General features: G+C 43.0%; 1 protein-coding gene across 1 annotated transcript; it reads left to right on the top strand.

Annotated features, from left to right (window-relative positions):
- Positions 1–256: 256 nt before the first annotated feature.
- LOC127781710 (uncharacterized) lies at positions 257–782 on the top strand. Its single transcript, XM_052308720.1, has 3 exons — positions 257–313; positions 382–417; positions 525–782. The coding sequence occupies exons 1-3, from the start codon at positions 257–259 to the stop codon at positions 780–782; spliced, it is 351 nt and encodes a 116-aa protein (XP_052164680.1).
- Positions 783–19,753: the final 18,971 nt, after the last annotated feature.

Below are 19,753 nucleotides of genomic sequence, written 5' to 3'. Positions count from 1 at the left end.
CTAAAAGGAGAAAGACTCACAAGCTATATCTCTTCTTTTAGGCTGGATTAAAGACATAAGCTATCTTGAAAAGTGGTATGGAAGTTGGCCTAATATCTCCAAAAAGTGGAAAAATGGTTGCTCTAGGTACCATTCAGAAGACCGACAAAAACGCTATTTCTGTTGATGGCCACGCACTAAATGATTGAGTTGATATCCTTGCTAACACTGTATTCAATCAACACACTTACACACCATACTACCTCATGCACACGGAATGATCAGCAAGTTCGGGAGTACTCAAGCTCGGTGCATCCCATGGCCACGTGACAATGTATGATGCTATTAGTTCATTTGTCTAGCTTATTTACATGCAACTAATTTTTTAAAATTACATTGCAGCTAATGCATTCAAGTGGTCAAGCTCTACACTCCAAGGTACTGCATATTTCACTAATTGTTACTAATATATTGAAGTCAAATTTAGAGTGATATTGCTATATGTGGTAATCTGGATGTTAAATATGATTTTCACTCAATTTTAGGTGTCAACTAGTGCGAGACTTAACTCAGCTGACCGAGGAAATTCGGTGGCACTAACTGAGGTGTTCAAGCACAATAGCATTGATAATGCACTGCAAAGTGTTGTTGGACACAAGAGAAAGGTGCATGATCTAACACCAAAGGAGAATATAGGACGTGAAGACACACATTCTAGGGCAAAGAAGATTGGGAAAGGCAGACCCGATTCCCCATATGCTAACTTCACCAATAGCCAAGTGTTAACAACTTCCCAGTTCTAGCTCAAGTAAATTGCCCCTCACTCCCTATCTCCATCTCTTAGTTCTTTTTGCAATAATATGTGGACAATGCATTATATTTAGGTAATTAATGAGTAAAGTAATTTTAGCAAATGAATATTAATTTAGATCTAGTGATATGATTTGTAGGTGTTGCAGCCGCATCTGTTTATTCTTAGAGAATTATAGTTCATGAGCAATATGATCAGGATTAATTCCCATACTTTGCCCTGCAAGGCTGGCTTGAAAAGATGTTGGTTTACCTCTTCTCATGTCGTGATTTGCTGCTTTGCCCTCTAATTTCCATGTGCAATATGATGTCTGACATGACTTTGTAGCATGGATATGAACTAGGCACCTGAATGCTAAACTTGTTTACCGACTAGAGAAATTGAAATATGAAATATGCTAAACTTGTTTTTCTTTTGCAGGTCTACATGCATGCACATGTTTTGGTGTAATCCATTCTCAGGTTGTTTTTCCTCGTTGCAAATACATGCGAGCCTCACAGGATGATAGAAAAAAGCTACTTAGTGGATCAATGATGTTTATTGTCCAGTAGATCATAAACAGACCATTGATTATGATGACATATCTTACAAACTTAATTACCATTGAGATTGTTTGATGAATTTCTGTGCTAAAAATTTATAGAAGAAATAATAATTTTTTGGGCATTTAATTTTATTTGCAGCCCAATTTGACTGAATACATGTTAGGCGTGTCTGTATGATGTGTGGGCCCGAAAAAATTCGAATATCACATGATGTCCAAACATAATCGATATTGGACTCATTTTGTTGTATATTTCAAATAGAAAATAGTGGTTCAAACAGAATTTAAATTTGATGCACAATTGAAGAGATATACGCTTCAAAAGAGAAGAGATGAACTAGTACTAGCAGTATACCCATTAATTTGTTTGCTACTTCACCGGGGGTAATTATCACTGGTAACAAATTCAAATAAGCGTGGGGCCCACCGTGATTAGCCATGTTAATCTTGGTGATTATCTCCAGCACCAGCATCTCTATCCGCATGAATCAGGTGGCCGGCATCTGCATGCGTCGCACTTATCTGCAGCAGCAGATCGATGAGGCCAAAACAGATTAAACGCGTTATCACGCTCGATTCGCGGAGGATTAGCGAGGCCGTTGTGGTCGTCGCTGCCTATATAAAGCAGTCGACCCCTCGTCGCGGCTGGGGGAAAAGAAGAAGAACAGACTGCAGAAGCGCTGCGCCATTAAGCAGCTATATGCCCTACAGAGTTACACACCCAAACCCACATATATTCGCAGAGTGATCAGAAAGAAGAGACACGCGCATGGCGCAAGGTGCGTGATCGCGGATCAGCAACCTGTAGTCGCCGGCGCTGATGGCATCTCTATCAGCGAGTCCTCAACAACAAGCTGATCTCGTTCTCCGTCAAGCTACTTATCCAAGATAACACAACAACGCCGTAGTGCTGTGCAGATATTATGCATAGCCCGGCATCATCTCCTAGAGGGAGCAAATATACACCGTAGTGTTGTGCAGTTGCGCAGCCTGGACGGTAAAACAGTAAAGTGGAGTACTGATGAATATGTCGTGGATGCGTTGTGAACTTGTAGCCATGGATATAAGTATCCCCAGCGGCGCATGCACACGCACACGTCATCTTTGTCAAGCGATTAACATAAGCTGCAAATAAATACAAGGCTCGAGCCTGATCCTCGTGAGGGTTGGACCGTCTAAATTATCAATATCAAATATTGGATGTGGATATTTATTTATATAAACTTGGGATGAGTTTGAGTCTTATTGACATCGGACCAACCATGATTTATACATATTTATATTCATACCGGATGAGTCACATATTGCCTTGTGCATGTCATGTACGGGAGCAATTCCTTCTCTCTCTAAATTCTACCGGATGGACAGGAGCAATTCTCACAATTGTTGAAGACAAGCATCATTCGCTAAATAAAACAACGCTAGCTATGAGGGCGAGGCGTGCAGATTTAAAATACACATCGACACCATGGCCGAGTGTCGACGAGATGAAATGGCCGATTTATCATTATTTATGCTATGTTCGTGACCCACGAGGCCGAGCAATGCATTGGCTAAATCTGAAAAATGCTATGGCTGTTATATACGTCTATTAATAGACGAAACCATGGCCGAGTGCCGACAAGGCCAGGTCGCTAAATTATTAACACGTCTAAAATGGACGGGAGCCGGATACACTGTTGCTGGGCACCGACGAGGCAAAAGCAACCATAAAATCCATGTTTGATGAAGGCCGGGATACATGATTGGGCACCGACGAGGCAAAGGTCACCCGCTTCACCAAATTCCCTCCGCACACCGACGTGGTGGTAGTGTACTGTGACTGGGTTTTGGCGAAACAAAGCTACCCGTTACACATTCACTATATTCATAACATTAAATCTGCACCAACCTCAACCTTCGGCGAGCAATTAATTTTGAAGACGACGATCACAAAGCGCAGCTTAATCGGAGGTGTTCCATAGGCTTGTCCTATGGATGTAATTAACCGGTAGCCTCATTGCTAGGCGCCGGGAATCAGCGGACTACACGCAATCTCCAGTTAGCATACCTTTCCATTAAGCATTTCTCGTGAAGGCAAAAAGGCGAACTCCTGCGGGAGCCCTCATGTTGTTGTATTTGTAAACATTCATGTTAATAAATCATAATTAATAAAATACAGGGTTTCCCTATTTTTGTGTGTTCGTTGTTTTGTTTTCATCAAACAGAGATGATTTGTGAACCACTTAATGTGTGATTGAATTGGAATTGGGAATTATTGTTCTATATTGTTTCTGGAGATGCATGTGATGTGTTATGTTATTTCCTGTTGACATTCATATGGTGGGATGAGCCTGTATATGCATGTACTGTATTATTTGAGGCATTTTAATAAAGTGCCTAAAAGGAAAAGTAAAGGCATTGTCAAAAATGGCTTGAAAAAACATTAGAGGCATATATTAAAATACCTCGGAAGAAATTATTGGCACCAGTCCAAATGCCTCAAATGTGTTTAAAGGCAATCTAAAAAGTGCCTACATGTATATTTATGGAGGCATTTGAATAAGTGTCTTAAAAGCTCTTTTCCTACAGTGGTATATCTAACACTTTTTTAAGTGCCTTGTTTGAGTGAGGCATTTTTTTAAGCATTCGAGGCTTTCTTAAATGCCTACAAATCGATTCTTAAATGTCTTGTCTCGACTACTCTTGATCTACCTCATTCATGTCATCTGGACATTGATGTTGCTCGATTACCTCATCTCCTGCTCCTCCTTGGTCACCATCGGCATGCAGGCCAATGCACTTCTTCACCCTCTTAAGAGTAGGTACCATAGCAGGCTATAAGCCAGCTGCAAATATATTTTAAGTAGATAAATGTAACATCCTGAAAATTCCCAGTAATAAAAATCACTAAAATCTTGAACTTTTTAAAACTTTTGCATCATGTTGGTTGATTGCTATTGCTTGCCAAACCGTAAATGATCACAAAGAAAGTAAAGAAAAGATCTAAAATTTAAGCAATAGATATAATTTACGAGAATATGTTATTTGTTACTAACCCTGCAAATATTAGTGCACAAGAAAGCAAGCCAAATCAAGCATAAGTCAAATATTAATTTCTATTATAAATCACAGATCAAATATTAAATATTCGAACCATGCTGATGGCTTGATGCCATGATTAGCTAAAAGAAATAGTAAAATCAAATCTAATTCATTTGAATCCAATCTCACATGAAATATAAGAACACATGAAATGATGATCACCACTATAATGATCGTGTCTATAAATAAGTAATTCACCAGGATGTATAGATTGATACTTAGAACATTTCGCCCAGTTCCTCATGACATGAAAATCACTCATATAAAATAATAGTCATATTAAGCTTTATAAGAATATGTGAGTGTTTAATTAAACAATTAGATTAGTATGGTGCCGAGTCTCAATTTACTATTTATAGAATAAATAGATTAAACCCCTCTATACAAAATAAATTAACATCTAAATAAGTTGAGCTAATGTGCTACTATGTTAATAATGGTCTCATTAGGAAATTATAGAATCTTTAATAAGTCGTAAATATTGGACAATATTAATTTTGGAAAAATTCACACTTGGATACATAATAGGAGCACTCAAATGCACTAGTGAAAATACAAATTTAATTTGCAACTTTTCTCAATTTATAAATCAATCAAAGCCCTAAACGTAGGAAAATAGAAAAAATTAGAAAAAAATATATAATATAAATAAAATATGAGTAATATTAATCTAGGGTGAATTCATTAGTGGAGATAACACAAATATTGAGCAAAATGCATATATGCAAAAATTAGGAATTGTGGAATCAAATTTATATGGGAAATACACTAAAATCGGGATAAATAGGAAAAGTCATTGTTCATTGCCTCCTAGGTGTTCGATCACGTCCCCTAGACCTAGACGCCCGTCTGTCGCGTCGCCGCTGTCGCGCCGTCGCCGTCGGCCATCCCGTCGCCGCTCGCCTGTCGCCATCGCCCCGCTCCGCCGCTGCCGCCGTGCGCCGTCGCGCCGCCTCGCGCCCCGCGCCCGCGCGCGCCGCTCGCCCGTCCCCTCGCCGAGCCGCGCCGAGCCCCTGCCGCGCCGCTCGCCGTCCCATTGCCACTGCCGCGCCGCGCGCCGTCCCGTCGCGTCGCGCCGCGTGCCCACCGCCTCGCGCCCCGCGCCGCTGCCACGCCGCGTCGCCGTCGCGTCACCCGTCGCCCCGCGTCGCGCCCCATGCCGCGCCGCCTCGCGCCACCGTCGCTCCACCCCTCCCCCCCTCCTTCTCTCCCTTTCCCCCCTCTCCCCTATAAAAAACCCCGGCCCCTTCCCCCTCCTCCACCCCACACCACTCCTCCATTCCCCTCCCTCTCCACCGCGCCGCCGTCGTCGTGCCGCCGCGCCGCTGCCTTCGGAGCCGCTGCGCCGCCGCCGCGCCGCCGCCGCGAAGCCGCCGCGCCGCCGCGCCGTGCCGCGACTGCGCCGCCGTCGCCGTCGTCGCCGCCACCGCCGCCGCCGGTGAGCCGTCCTCCCCCCCTCCACCTCGCGCCCACCGCCGTCACCGCCCGAGGGAGAGGCCGAGGGAGAGAAAGAAGAAGGAAGGAGGAGAGAAACCGGAAGGGAGAAAGAGAGAGAAAAAAAAAGAGAAAGAAAAGAGAGAGAGAAAGAAAAAGAAAAGAAAAAGAAAGGAAGGAAAAAAAAAGAAGAAGAAGAGGGGGGAGAAAAAGAAAAGGGAAATAAATAGGAAATTAGAGGGAGATTAGGGGAGTTTAGAAAATTTAAAATAATTAGAATTTAGTTATAGATTAATTATAGTCGTAGAATTGCGAAATTTAATATAAATTATGGATTATTCTTGATAATTTCTACAAGAAACCAATCCGCGGTAGTAATTTAGATGTAATTAACAACTAAACAATTAGATGAATTTTTATAGACTATTATAGATTATTTTTGGGTAATCTCTATAAGTAATCGATTCACGGTAGAAATTTAGATTTAATCACTAGGAATTTTAGACGTATATTATATTTAATCGTTTATTCATAGACTAAACTAAATCGTATAACATTATAAGATAATTTTAAGATTCCGTCTGATATTTAGTTCGCGATAGAAATTTCTAACCTATTATATGGATATAATGCTCGGGTAGATTAAATTAAAAACTTATGATAATAAAATATATTTACAAATATTAAATAATTAATATCAAGATGATGCATAATAGTTAACTTAAAAATGTGCCAATAAATAAAAATGGATATTGTACAGTAGAATAATTACCTTTAATATGTTTTGTCAGTGTAGCAACCACATAAATTAATTATAATCACTGTTTGAAATTAATGGATATATAGGAAAATATTAGCGCCATTTATTAAACTATGTCCAAATATAATTAAAACCCATGACTTATTAGTTATTTAAATAAAGTTAGCCTTATAATTATTAGGTAAGTAAAATATGGATACACATAGATCGGTCCTAAGCTTGTTTATGGCAAATAATAACAGAGTTAGTGTGATTAAATCACCTATATGAAATTAATCAACGACATATCCCATATAATAGCATGTAGTAGGAGAGGTGAGCAACCCTTAGTTAACCAAGCAGTAAATAGCAACTATTCAAATAAATGATTCAATATATATTAAGATATTGTGCACACACATATATTGTACATCCCATTATAGATATATGGTATCGTATTAATTTGCTTGTTGCATATATTAATTTAGAGGGAGTATATGACAAACATGAATATTAGATAAATACTAGTTATACATCTTGTCCTCGTATAATTACAGATCAACTGTAAATTTGGAATATTCATTGTAAAATTATGTGATGGGATAATCCGTAACCATAATATGATTAACCTAAACAATTCTAACATACAAAGCATGGGTAATTGTTAACCTTTTATAATTTATTTTGACAAGTAAAATATGTACATAATTAAAATAAAGCCTCCATTAATAAAATAATAATACAAATGATTCACAGTAATTATTTGACCGATCCAAAATCCATCCGGCAACAGAACCTCTAGGGTATAACCGTTCTATTTAGATAGATGCATGTGTAACCATAATCCTTCCTTAGCCATTAGCTAGACTGAACCACCATGACAACAGAAAGACTAAGAAACCTTAGCTCTTAGCTTGATTAGAGTCCATTAGCAAGCGCGAATAATATGAGCAACCTTAGGTTCGACCTCAACAAATATATTTTGTTTGTGCATATTTGATTGTTGCTTGAATATTGGTTTTTCTCGCGTATTCTAGACTGTGTATCGGTTAGTCGTGAGGCAACGTATGCAGCTTCCAGGAGGTGAAGGTTGATCAAGATTATATTAAGAATAAGGACTACTCTGAGCAAGGCAAGTCATCACTATTTCTTGAACATGTTGATCCCAATTGCGAAATTACTTTGTTTACAAATAAAATTGCATGCAATGATGAACATCCTACTTGTGATTATGCCATGCCTTGATTATTGTTTACCCCTTATTCCTTCGTAACCATGTTTATGTATGAGTCCCTAGTCAATTATGACAATTGCTTAGAAATGCTATTCTAGAATCATGCATACTCATATTTATCAAGTGCTATATGCTTGGGCAATTACCTTTGGGAGGGTAATTGAGATGCGGCATGTGGAGACATGAGCGCCACATTGCCATGATGTTGATAACATGATTTGTGAAAAGATAAATAAAATTAAACAATTGTTTTCGACTGGGGCGGACGGAGGATTTGGGGTGGTGTCCGGGAAAGGCTAGTGCCGTCCCTGGTCAATTAAGGACCGAGCCATGAAGTTAAGCATGAAACGACCCCCGTACAACCGTACTTCTCGAATGGGTATAGACCTAGCGGAATAGATAGCCGAGCGGAGGCAGTATCCCTGCATAGTGGTTTTCTTGATGTGTGTGAGGCAGGGCCTACGGTGGGGCATCCATTGGTAGGACCGCGAGGGGCGGGTGCCTACAGTGGTGTCGCCATCGGTAGGACTGTCATGTGTAAACCTAAACTTAACTATAACTTAATGCATATATGAGTCTTCCCTTCCCGGGAGCGCCAGAACTCCTCTCACTGCTAGAAACCGTGTACGCCTAGAGTGCATGAGGATATAAAGTTCATGGAGCGGGTACTGCCAATGCGAGGTTATCGAAAAGCTTTGCCGTGACGCGTCTCATGTGTTGGGACGAGGCTCATGTGTTGGGCAGTTGCGGAGTGCGGGTAAAGTGTACATCCACTGCAGTATGAGTAAACCAAATCTATTCGAATAGCCGTGCTCGCGGTTATTGAGCACCGGGACATGTATTACACTTGGCTAGACTCTAAATTCTTAACTTGTGTGGGATGGGATATTGCATGATGATTTTTATGCTGATGGAGCCACTTCCTGAGAGGAGGGAAGGTGGACGTCCTCAGAAAACCATGACGACTCAATGGCGAGAAGCTATCCTTGGGATCACAATGGATGGTGGACAGAACCGTCGTTGTTTAATGTGAATACTGGTACTAAAATTTAATCAGTCTATGCTAGGTCTTAGGCTTGTGAAAAGAATTACAAAACTTGCTTTGCGCAGAAGAACCATAGCCATCCTTTGAATACCCCTATCATGTGCATTGTTGCTGTGGTGGCTTGCTGAGTACGGTTGGTACTCACCCTTGCTATTTATATATCTTTTAGGAGAGTGTTGAAGAGAAGCCCTTGTTAGTACGTTTGCGTACCTAACAAGATGATCGGAGTGCGATCTTGTTCTAGGTCTCGTTCCCCAGTCGACTGCCTGTGGCATGTTAACCGGGCCCTTATGATATTTTGTCTTCCGCTGTTGTTCTCTGATAGTTATCGGCCTACCTGGCCCTAATGTAAGTAATTAACTCTTTTAGCCTAAATTCATTCGTGATATGTTGTGATTCAACTATGTATGTGTGTACCAACTACTGATCCAGGGATTGGTACGGATAAACACAGAGGATTTCCGATTTCCAAAATCGGGGGTCTACAATAAATAAGGAGAGAGAAGGACAGCGGGCTACAGATTTGTAGCCAGCTGCAGCACGGACTCCAAGACACAGTGTGTGTATGACAGGTGGGACTAGCTATTAATAGTGTAGTATGTAACTATTGTATGAATAAGCTATTAGATTGGCTACAGATAAATTAGAGTTAGTAGTTGGCTATACTATTTAACTTGCTCTAACACCAGCATCAGGCCAGCCACTAACATCGGAAACCCTGAGGGCTGAGCCTCCTATGTTCCCTCTGTATCATCTGTGCTGCTGCTGCTTACCCATAAAGAGTGAGGTTTCACTATTACTCTATCCGTACCAAAATAACATAACTTAGAATAGGCCAAATATTAGAACAATGAATATGGATAAGCAGATAGGATTTTCTAGCAATGGCGGAGCACACCAAAAAATTTAGGTGAGTCAAATACACATGACATTTTAAAGTCACGTGAACTATAGTAAATGAATGCCTATAATATGGTACAAGCTCATAAGAATATTAAAATAACAAGCAAACAATGCTAATTTCCACTATACAATATTAATTCGTCGTGTAAAAAATATTATGAGAACTCGAGAACAGATGCGGACATGAAATTTAGACTATACTAGAAAAAATGCCCGTGTGTTGCAACGGGTAAATACGTGTTTTTCAGTAATACAACAACCATTGAGAGCTGAGCAATAAATTGAAACATTTGAAATCGCTACCTGTTATAATTAAAGAAGTCAATGAAAATTTTTCATTGGTTTTGGGCCGAAAGCCCATTTCCTTTTTCTTTTCAGTCAAGCCCAATCTGCTCTCTCTCTCTCTCTCCGCTCGGCCTGCCTCTCTTTGGCCCAGCCTACAAGTGGAGCTGCAGACCCAATTCGCATGTGCCGTCTTCAACCTCCGAAAGATAGTCCCGTGCTCGTACAATGTTGGAGCCGATCCTCCCATCAAATTTGGCCGAATTTTTCAGTGGTAGACGATATACCCGTCCACAACGAGTCACTTGTGGTGACCGCAACAATCTAAATAAATTACAGTCCAGTTTTTTTTTCGGGGATGCTCATAGGCGTAGGGTATGTGTACGTGTGTTCATAGGGGTAATAGTGTCTGTATTTGTATTGTGTTTTTAGAAAGGGTTAATTGGATCCATGCCACTGCAAATGTGGCAAATCAGAAAAATACCACTACTATTCGTGTTATTGGTTGGGTGCCACTGAAATTTTTTTAAATTGGAACCATGTTACTCCCGTCACTATTTCCATCCTCCTCTCTCACGTAGTCATCCTCCTCTCTTTCTCTCTCTCGTGGGGAGGTCGTGGAGGGGGCGTAGCTGCTGCTGAGGACGGACGTGGAGGCGGGCGCGGGCGCAGCCGCTGCCGGCGAGGACGGTCGCGAGCTCGCCAGATCTGGGTGGAGGCAGTGCGGCTTGCCGACGACCACGACGAGGACAGCGACGGCGGCAGCGGCTCCCGAGCTCTCCCGCACATATGAGATCAATGACGGCGACGGTAGCCAGTCCCGAGGTCTCCCACCGCGGAGGTGGTCAACAATGACGGCTGCAATGGTGGTGGAGAGAGAGGTAGCCGGTGAGGAGGTTGCGGAGGGACGCGGGCGTAGCCGCTGCCGGCGAGGACGGTCAAGAGCTCGCCAGATCCGGGTGGAGGCGGTGCGGCTCGCCGAAGACCACGACGAGGACAGCGACGAAAGCGGTGGCTCCCAAGCTCTCCTGTGCAGATAAGGTCGACGACGGCGAAGACGGCGGGTCTCGAGGCCTCCCACCGCGGAGGTGGTCGACGACGATGGCTGCAATGGTTGTGGAGAGAGAGGAAGCTAGCTAGGAGGTCGTGGAGGGACGCGGGCGCGACCGCCACCGGTAAGGACGCTCGCGGAGGGGCGCGGTGAGGGTGGAAGAGCTCGTCCTTTCACCGCTCCTTCCCTATCCGCCGCCGTGCTGTCGTGCGCCGTGCTGCCATTCGCGCCTGCCTCCGTGCTACTGTCGAGACGAGGACGACGAGAAGATGAAGACGAAGATGGCGAAAATTGTGACGGATTGGACGGAAATTGTGATGGACTGGCATGGTTCTAATTTTAGAAGATTACAGTGGCACCCACCCGATAACGCGAATAGTAGTGATATTTTTCTGATTTGCCACATTTACAGTGGTATGGATCCAATTAACCTTTTATAAAAGGTTTGGTACAAAGTGAACAGACTAAAAAAGGTATGTGTTGGCAACTTTTTTTACAAGTTGACAAGCACGATCGTAGCACCTTAAGCTTTGCAGTGATCCTAGAGTCGCCAACCACCTCGATTTAGCAAAGAGCTAAACCTAGATGGGTTTTGATAACTAAACCGGCTAGCGGAGCCGATTTCTAGATAGCTACCCGTCTCGTGGGCAAACGGAAGGTTTTCAGGACAAACCTACAAAGAGATGTCGCACTCTCGCAGCGGCGGCGGACGGTTTACAGCGCAAACCGACAAAGATGGACAAACTAAGAGAAAACTAAAAGCAATATGAAAAGAACGATTCGATTGATTGATTGTAGATTGGTTTTTACAATGAACCGGCCTTGTCCCTTATATAGGGGTTGGTCTTGCCCTCTACAAGCCCTCCTCCACGTCCAACTCGGGGTAGAAACCAAAGGAAACCCGAAACATGCCTTCCCGAGCAAGGAAACCTTGAAACCCGACGAAACAGGGTCGGACTCGGACCTACCGGTCAGACCGGCCACATACCGCCGGTCTGACCGGCCCTCAACCGGCGGTCTGACCACCCAACACATGGCGGTCAGACCGGCCCACTCGGAGGAAACCGGTAGATTTCCAAATTTTGGCAATCTTTCCTATTTTAATCCTAGGTGCCAAATTTGGGTGTAAACACATGCCCCCCTGCCTTTTTGATGAACAACGTGATCTAAAAGCATAGAGCATGTTTTTGGTCTTAGGACGATAATCCAATTACCGGCCATAGTACCTCCTAAGCGTCTTGCCAAACGCTCGGGAAGTATTTCTTCAAGTATTTCCTGTTGATTGCTCGTTGAAAACGCTCCCCTTGAAGTGTCTCCAAAAAGTATGCGTTCCCTCAAACAATGCCGCACACTCGATAAGGACCTTCCCAATTAGGAGACCACTTACCGAACTCCTTGGATCGAGGACCCAAAGGCAAAATTGTCTTCCAAACCAAGTCTCCAACTTGAAACAATTTTGCATTCACTCTCTTGTTGTACGCTTTGGCCACCCTCTTCTTCTCTTTCTCTATCTCTTCCAATGCCTTCAAGCGCTTATCGATGACTTCATCAAGGTTGTCTCCCATCAACATCTTGTAATCTTCACTTGACAAATCATCTTGCTTGATATAACGAAGAGAAACAAGATTTACCTCTACCGGTAAAACGGCTTCTTGACCATAAACCAACTCAAAAGGAGTGACTTTAGTGGCACCATGTTTAGATATCCTATGCGCCCACAATGCTTCAGAAAGCACCTCATGCCACCTCTTCGGGTGTTCCTCAATCTTCTTTTTCAGTAGCTTTAACAATGTCTTATTACTCGACTCGGCTTGTCCATTAGCCTGAGCGTAGTAAGGAGAAGAACTCAACAATTTAATGCCATAAGATTCGGTAAAACTCTTCACTTCCCTAGACATAAAAGAAACACCTTGGTCCGTAGTTAATGTTTGCGGAATACCGAATCTATGAACAATATGCCTCAAAATAAAGTCAATTACCTCCGTATGAGTCATATTCTTCAAAGGCACGGCTTCGACCCACTTGGTGAAGTAATCCGTAGCAACTAGTACGAACCTATGCCCTTTTAATGACGAAGGATAAATTTGACCAATGAAATTCAAAGCCCATCCTTGGAACGGCCATGGTTTGATTATAGGGTTCAACACGGCGGCGGGCGCCAATTGAACATTGCCAAATCGTTGACAAGCTTTGCAGCCCCTATAATATTTAAAGCAATCATCAATCATCCTCGGCCAATAAAACCCCGCTCTTCTAAGCAACCAGTTCATCTTGTGGGCCGATTGATGAGTTCCACAAATTCCTTCATGTACCTCTCACATAGCCACCTTAGATTGATCTTCATCTAAGCACTTCAACAAGACACCATCTATATTTCGGAGATACAAATCTCCATCAAGCAATGTATATTTAAATGCTTGCCGCCGAATTTTCCGATCAACCTTAAGCGTGGGATCCTTTAGGTATTGAATCAACGGAATTCTCCAATCATCTTCTGTATCCTGGACACAAATGTCCGAATTCCCAAATAATTCGGCCTCCAAATCGATTGAAGCGTGCCCCCCAGCGCTCTGCCCAACACCGGTCAGACCGGCCACGCAGTGCCGGTCAGACCGCTCGGGGACGCCGGTCAGACCAGCGGCATGCGGCCGGTCAGACCGCCCCTGGTCACCGGTCAGACCGGCCGTGCAATGCCGGTTAGACCGCCCCTGGTTCCCAATTCTGCCAATTTCACACAAAGATTTAAAATCAAGCACCGGCTCTTCTAATATCAGAAATAATCCCTTTTTCACATTATAACCAGATGCTTGTTGTGCCAAGTCATTTGCCCTAGAATTATCACGCCTAGCAATATGTCTAATAGCAAAATTATCAAAATTGGCAATAATATCTAAACATGAATCGAGGTACCTATTTAGTGATTCGTCCAAGCATTTGTAGACTCCGGCGACTTGTTGCACCACCAATTCCGAATCACCAAAGGCCTCCACATATTTAGCTCCAACCATCTCCATAACTTGTAAGCCGAACAATAAAGCATTGTATTCGGCTTGATTATTTGTGCAATAATATTCTTAACGAACCGATGCTTCATAACACATGCCATTAGGTGAAAACAAAACTACCCCTATGCCTTGACCTTCTTTGCAAGAAGAACCATCAAAATAAATCTTCCAAGGTATAACTTCAACTAATCAAACCTCTCCCTCATAAGCAACATCTATATGATGGTCTACTATAAAATCACATACAATTTGGCCTTTTATAGTTTTCAATGGTTCATAAGCCAAATCATATTCTATCAAAGCATATGCCCACTTGCCAATTCTCCCACTTAGAATTGGCCTTTGCAACATGTGTTTAATAACATCGGCTTGACAAGTAACTATGCATGTACTAGATAACAAATAATGCCTCAATTTGGTACAAGCATAGTATAAGCATAGACAAAGTCTCTCTATAAAAACATACCTTGTTTCGGCATCCAAAAGACGGCAGCTCAAATATGTAATGATATATTCCTTGCCATCTTCCTCTTGCGTCAAAACGGCACCAATGACTTTGTCCTCGGAGGCAATATATAAGCGAAAAGGCTTTCCGGCTTTAGGCGCTCGCACAACGGGTGGAGTAGATAAATACCTCTTCAACTCTTCAAACGCTTCTCGTTGTTTTGCCCCCCAAGTAAAATCGGCTTCTTTCTTCAAGCGAAGTATAGGAACAAAAGCATCGATTTTACCCGCTAGGTTAGAAATAAACCTCCTCAAATAATTCACCTTACCTAGCAACTTTTGAACTTCTTTCTTACATGTCGGTGCTTTGAAATCACGAATTTTTTCTATCTTCTTAGGATCAATCTCAAGTCCTCTCTCATGCACCATGAATCCTAAGAACTTCCCCGCCGACACACCAAAAACACATTTAAGTGGGTTCATCTTCAAACCATACCGGCGCATCCTCTCAAAAGCTAATCTCAAATCGGCTATATGTCCTTCCATACCATCCGATTTGACAACAATATCATCAATATAGATCTCTAAGATAATACCTAGCAAATCATGGAAGATCAAATTCATTGTCCTTTGATATGTTGCACCGGCATTCTTCAACCCAAAAGTCATAACAACCCACTCAAATAAGCCTACAAATCCCGGACACCTAAAAGCCGTCTTGTACATATCCTCCTCCGCCATAAAGATTTGATTGTAGCCGGCATTACCATCTAAAAAGCTAATCACCTTATGACCCGAGGCATCATTAATCATCATGTCGGCTATAGGCATAGGATACTCATCTTTAGGAGTGGCTTTATTTAAATCTCTAAAATCTATGCAAACTCTAATCTTACCACTCTCCTTCTTCTCCACCAGGACTATGCTAGAAACCCACTCCGCATAACGACATGGCCTAATAAACCCCGCCTTCAATAACCGATCAATCTCCTCTTTGACTCGGTCATATAATAAAGGATTAAAACGACGAGGTGGTTGCTTATAAGGCATAAAACCCGGTTTAATTGGAAGCCGATGCTCAACAAGCTCACGGCTAAGACCCGGCATCTCATGGTACTCCCATGCAAAGCAATCAACATACTCCTTAAGTAGCTCGATTATCTTAACCTTATAATCGGCTTTCATGTTTTTGTTTACAAAAGTTGGCCTTGGTTTAGTTCCATCACCTATGTCTACTTCCTCCAATGGATCGCCCGATGCAAACCCTTGTCCAAGCTTCTCCACTTCATCAAAATCTTCAACAGTTTCACCAATATCGTTCTTCGTAGACCGATATTCTTGCACCCTCTTTTGTAACCACTAAAAACTAGCCTCTTTACTCATTATACAAATTTATATGGCTTAGCCGTGCTACACTAGCCGGCTTTATAGAGATAGGTACAAATCTGCCATCGGAGATACTAATAAAATCATAGCTAGAAAGATCCCTCCCCGATAAACATTGGATATTCCCATGACGCCACTCAAAAGTAGCATCGGCCATTGCAACCTCAGCCGATGTATCCGCTTGCACAATTTCAACATCATCGCCGTCCCATTGGATTAAACATTGATGCAAGGTAGAAGGCACACAACAATTGGCATGAATCCAACAACGACCCAAAATAACATTGTAGTTACCTTGCACATCGACAATGAAGAAAGCGGTTGGTAGCGTCTTGTTTCCCACGGTGAGCTCCGCCGAAAAGATACCCCTTGCTTCCGTTGGTTCACCGTTGAAGCCATTGAGAATCATGTTAGTCTTCTTCAACTCATCATCCTCGCGCCCCAACTTCTTGAACAACGAGTACGGCATCAAGTTCACAGCGGCACCTCCATCCACTAGCATCCTAGAGACCGGCTTCCCATCAACATGGCCTTTGAGGTAGAGAGGCTTCATGTGACGGTTTGATTCATCGGGCTTCTCAAAAACTGCATCTTTAGGACCTAATGAGAATTGAGCAACCTCGGCTTCATCCATAGCACAAAACTCCATAGGCAACATACATACCATGTTGATATCCATGTCTTCTTTTGGAGATGATTCACTTTTATCAACCGATTGTTCTATTTTCTTCTCTACATCAATCGGTTTTGCCTTCTCTATGGATTTAGGCCTCCATACCGGTGGTGGTCGCAACTCATTGAACCTTTTATCTCTTTGCTCTTCGGCCCTTTTCTCCCTTAGTTCTTGGGCCCGAAGACGTTGCAACCTTCTCTTTTGAGTAGCCGTCAAATCCTTAGGCATCTACCTAGGATTTGGCTCTGTTCCAGGAGGTAAATAATGTCCTCTATTAACCTTGCTTGGAGACGATGAAGCCCTCACATCGCCCTTTGCAGCCCTCTCATCAAACCGGCGCTAGAGCCCGGTCAGACCGGCTGTAGACCACTGGTCAGACCGGCCAGACGCGCCGGTCAGACCGACGTGTGGCACACGGTCAGACCGGCCTGAGGCGTCGGTCAGACCGTCGTCAGGTCGGCGGTCAGACCGGCCTGATGGCCCGGTCAGACCGGCAATATGCCTGCGGTCAGACCGGCCAGAGGGCCTGGTCAGACAGGCCGACTGCGAGGAGCTGGTACCGGCTTCGGATTTTTTGCTTGGGGACTTTCCAACTCCATCTCCAGAAGGTATAGGCACATCATGGGACCCTATTTTGATATTAATCACCTCCTAAGTCCTTTCTTCCACCTTGGTGCACTTTCCTTCCCTCTTCTCTTCATTAACCCGATTTTTACCATAAAATCGGCTTTTGTTTGGCGAAGACAAACGCTCATGAATTGGCCTCCGTGGTCCTCCCCATCCTTGGTTGAATTGCATTGGAGGCATATGATTGTACATTGGCGGCGTTGCCCCCCACGGCATGAAGTAAGGATAAGGATAACCCGGCGGCGGCATTGGATAAGAACCCCATGACATATCTTGTGGATGAAAATATTGAGGTGAACGCGATCGTCTTGGTGAATGACCAAATCGCTCCCTAGGAGGTGATCTTGGTCTTTTCCCTTTGTTGTGATCCCTCTCACCACCTTGCTTCTCATACTTCTCCAAAACCATATCAAAGATTACTTTGGTCTTCCTAGGAGCCTTAGACGTTGAAGCTCCACCCTTATTCTCCTTCCAAACGCCAACCTCCGGTTTCTTTGGCACCATCATCTTAGGCCTTGGCTCACCAATGACCACTTCCTTTCCCTTAGTAGATTCGGCTTGCTCCAGCCGAATCAACACCTTTTTATCATTGAAATTAATTGTATTCACTAGAAAAGGATCATGATCAAGCTTCATCTTGGAGCCATCGGTGAATTTCAATCGTCCTTCATCTATGGCCGATTGAACCTGTCGTCGAAACAAATTGCAATCATTAGTAGAGTGAGAATGAGAATCATGCCACTTACAATATGCTCGACGTTTCAACTCTTCTTGTGATGGTATGACATGGCCTTTAGGTAATCTAATTTGTTTCTCTTGCAAAAGATAATAAAAAATCTTATCACACTTGGCCACATCAAAACTATATTTAACTTCACTTTGCCGATCTTTGCGAGGAGTCGGCATCAGGTTAGAACAAACAAAAGGCTTATTTTTGTTAATCCATGACCATTCGGCAACATAAATATCATGATCACCCTCCTTCTCACTATCACTAGCCTCAGGGTAATCAACTACATTAACATTAGGCTTTTTATCGAATGGTCTAGCAAATTTTTTATTATCCTTAACCCGGCTTTCTTGAGCCAGAGCCATTTGCATGAGTTGACTAACATCAAGAAATTGTTGGCCATCTAGTTTTTCTCTAAGAGGAGCAACTAAACCATTAAAAGCAAGACCGGCTAAATCTCCATCAGTTATATTCAAAGTATAACATCGGTTTCTAACATCTCTAAATCTCTTAATATAATCAACAACAGATTCATTATACTTTTGCTTAACCGATGTTAAATCACATAACCTAAGCTCAGTTTCCCCAGTATAGAAATAATCATGAAATTGTTCTTCTAATTAAGCCCAAGTATGAATAGAATTTGCCGGTAAAGAAGTAAACCATGTAAAAGCATTACCAGATAAATATAAAGAAAACAAGCGCAATTTAAAAGTATCACTATTAGCCTCACCACATTGCGCTAAAAATTGACCTACATGCTCCCATGTGGTCTTACCATCCTCACCACTAAATTTGGCAAATTCGGGAACTCTATAATTTCTAGGAAACGGCATATTATCATAATAATCGGGATATGGCTTTTTGTAAGCTCTAGCACGATTTCTAGTTTCGATTCCGAATCCATTCCTCATAATATCGCTAATCATATCTTCCATGTTATTAGGCCCTTGTGGATTTGGTGGTAGGTTTGGTGGCCTAACAGGTTGGGTTTGTGGCGCAATATGATTATATTGGCCTTGCCTAGTATCGGGAAGATATCCCCTAGAAACATCATTATAAACGTTAGGAATATGTGGGGGAACTTGAGGATTAGTGGTAGCAGTAGATACAGGAGGATCAAATGTTCTAAAGTGGTACAAATAACTAGCGTTAGTCATTGGATCTATATCCTGTATTGGGACAATTGCGCCGGTCTGACCGGCCCAAGGCCCGGTCTGACCGGTGTCATGTTGCGCGGTCGGACCGGCCTGAGAGCCGGTCTGACCGGTGGGATAATACCCGGTCTGACCGGCCATCTAGCCGGTCGGACCGATGGGATAATACCCGGTCTGACCGGCCATCTGGCCAGTCGGACCGACGGCTGTATCACGGTCTGACCGGCCGTCAGGCCCGGTTGGACCGGTCGTGAATGCCATTCCGTCGGTTTTAGACCCCATTGGATCTATAGGAGATTGATCAACAGTGGTATAGGCTTTATCTTTTAATGTATAATCATCCATAAAAGCACCAAGCCTACTCCTTAAAAACCAATCAACCTTTTCCTTAAACATTACATCTAATATATCTTTAAAATTAGCCATAGATGAATCTATTGTAGATGCAATTTGTTGGTTGATAGATTGCGATACCTCGTCATTACTTACCACGTCGGGAGCGAGCTTGGGACGTGGCCCGGGCTTGATGATCACGCCTTGACGAGTCCTAGTAGTTAATCTCATCAACGCCTCCTGTGTGAGCTCGTTGATGTACTCCTCCACAGCTTTACGATCCTCTCCTTCG

This window comes from Oryza glaberrima, chromosome 8, assembly GCF_000147395.1.
Source record: "Oryza glaberrima chromosome 8, OglaRS2, whole genome shotgun sequence".
In the NCBI taxonomy this organism is placed as follows: domain Eukaryota; kingdom Viridiplantae; phylum Streptophyta; class Magnoliopsida; order Poales; family Poaceae; genus Oryza; species Oryza glaberrima.
The sequence above is the reverse complement of the archived record's forward strand: the minus strand, read 5'-3'. Positions and strand labels throughout refer to the sequence as shown.

Coding starts and splice junctions, on each gene's coding strand:
- LOC127781710 (XM_052308720.1), top strand. CDS start 257: ATGATCAGCAAGTTCGGGAGTACTCAAGCTCGGTGCATCCCATGGCCA. Junction 314..381: donor TCCCATGGCCACGTGACAAT/GTATGATGCTAT, acceptor ATTACATTGCAG/CTAATGCATTCAAGTGGTCA. Junction 418..524: donor GTCAAGCTCTACACTCCAAG/GTACTGCATATT, acceptor ACTCAATTTTAG/GTGTCAACTAGTGCGAGACT.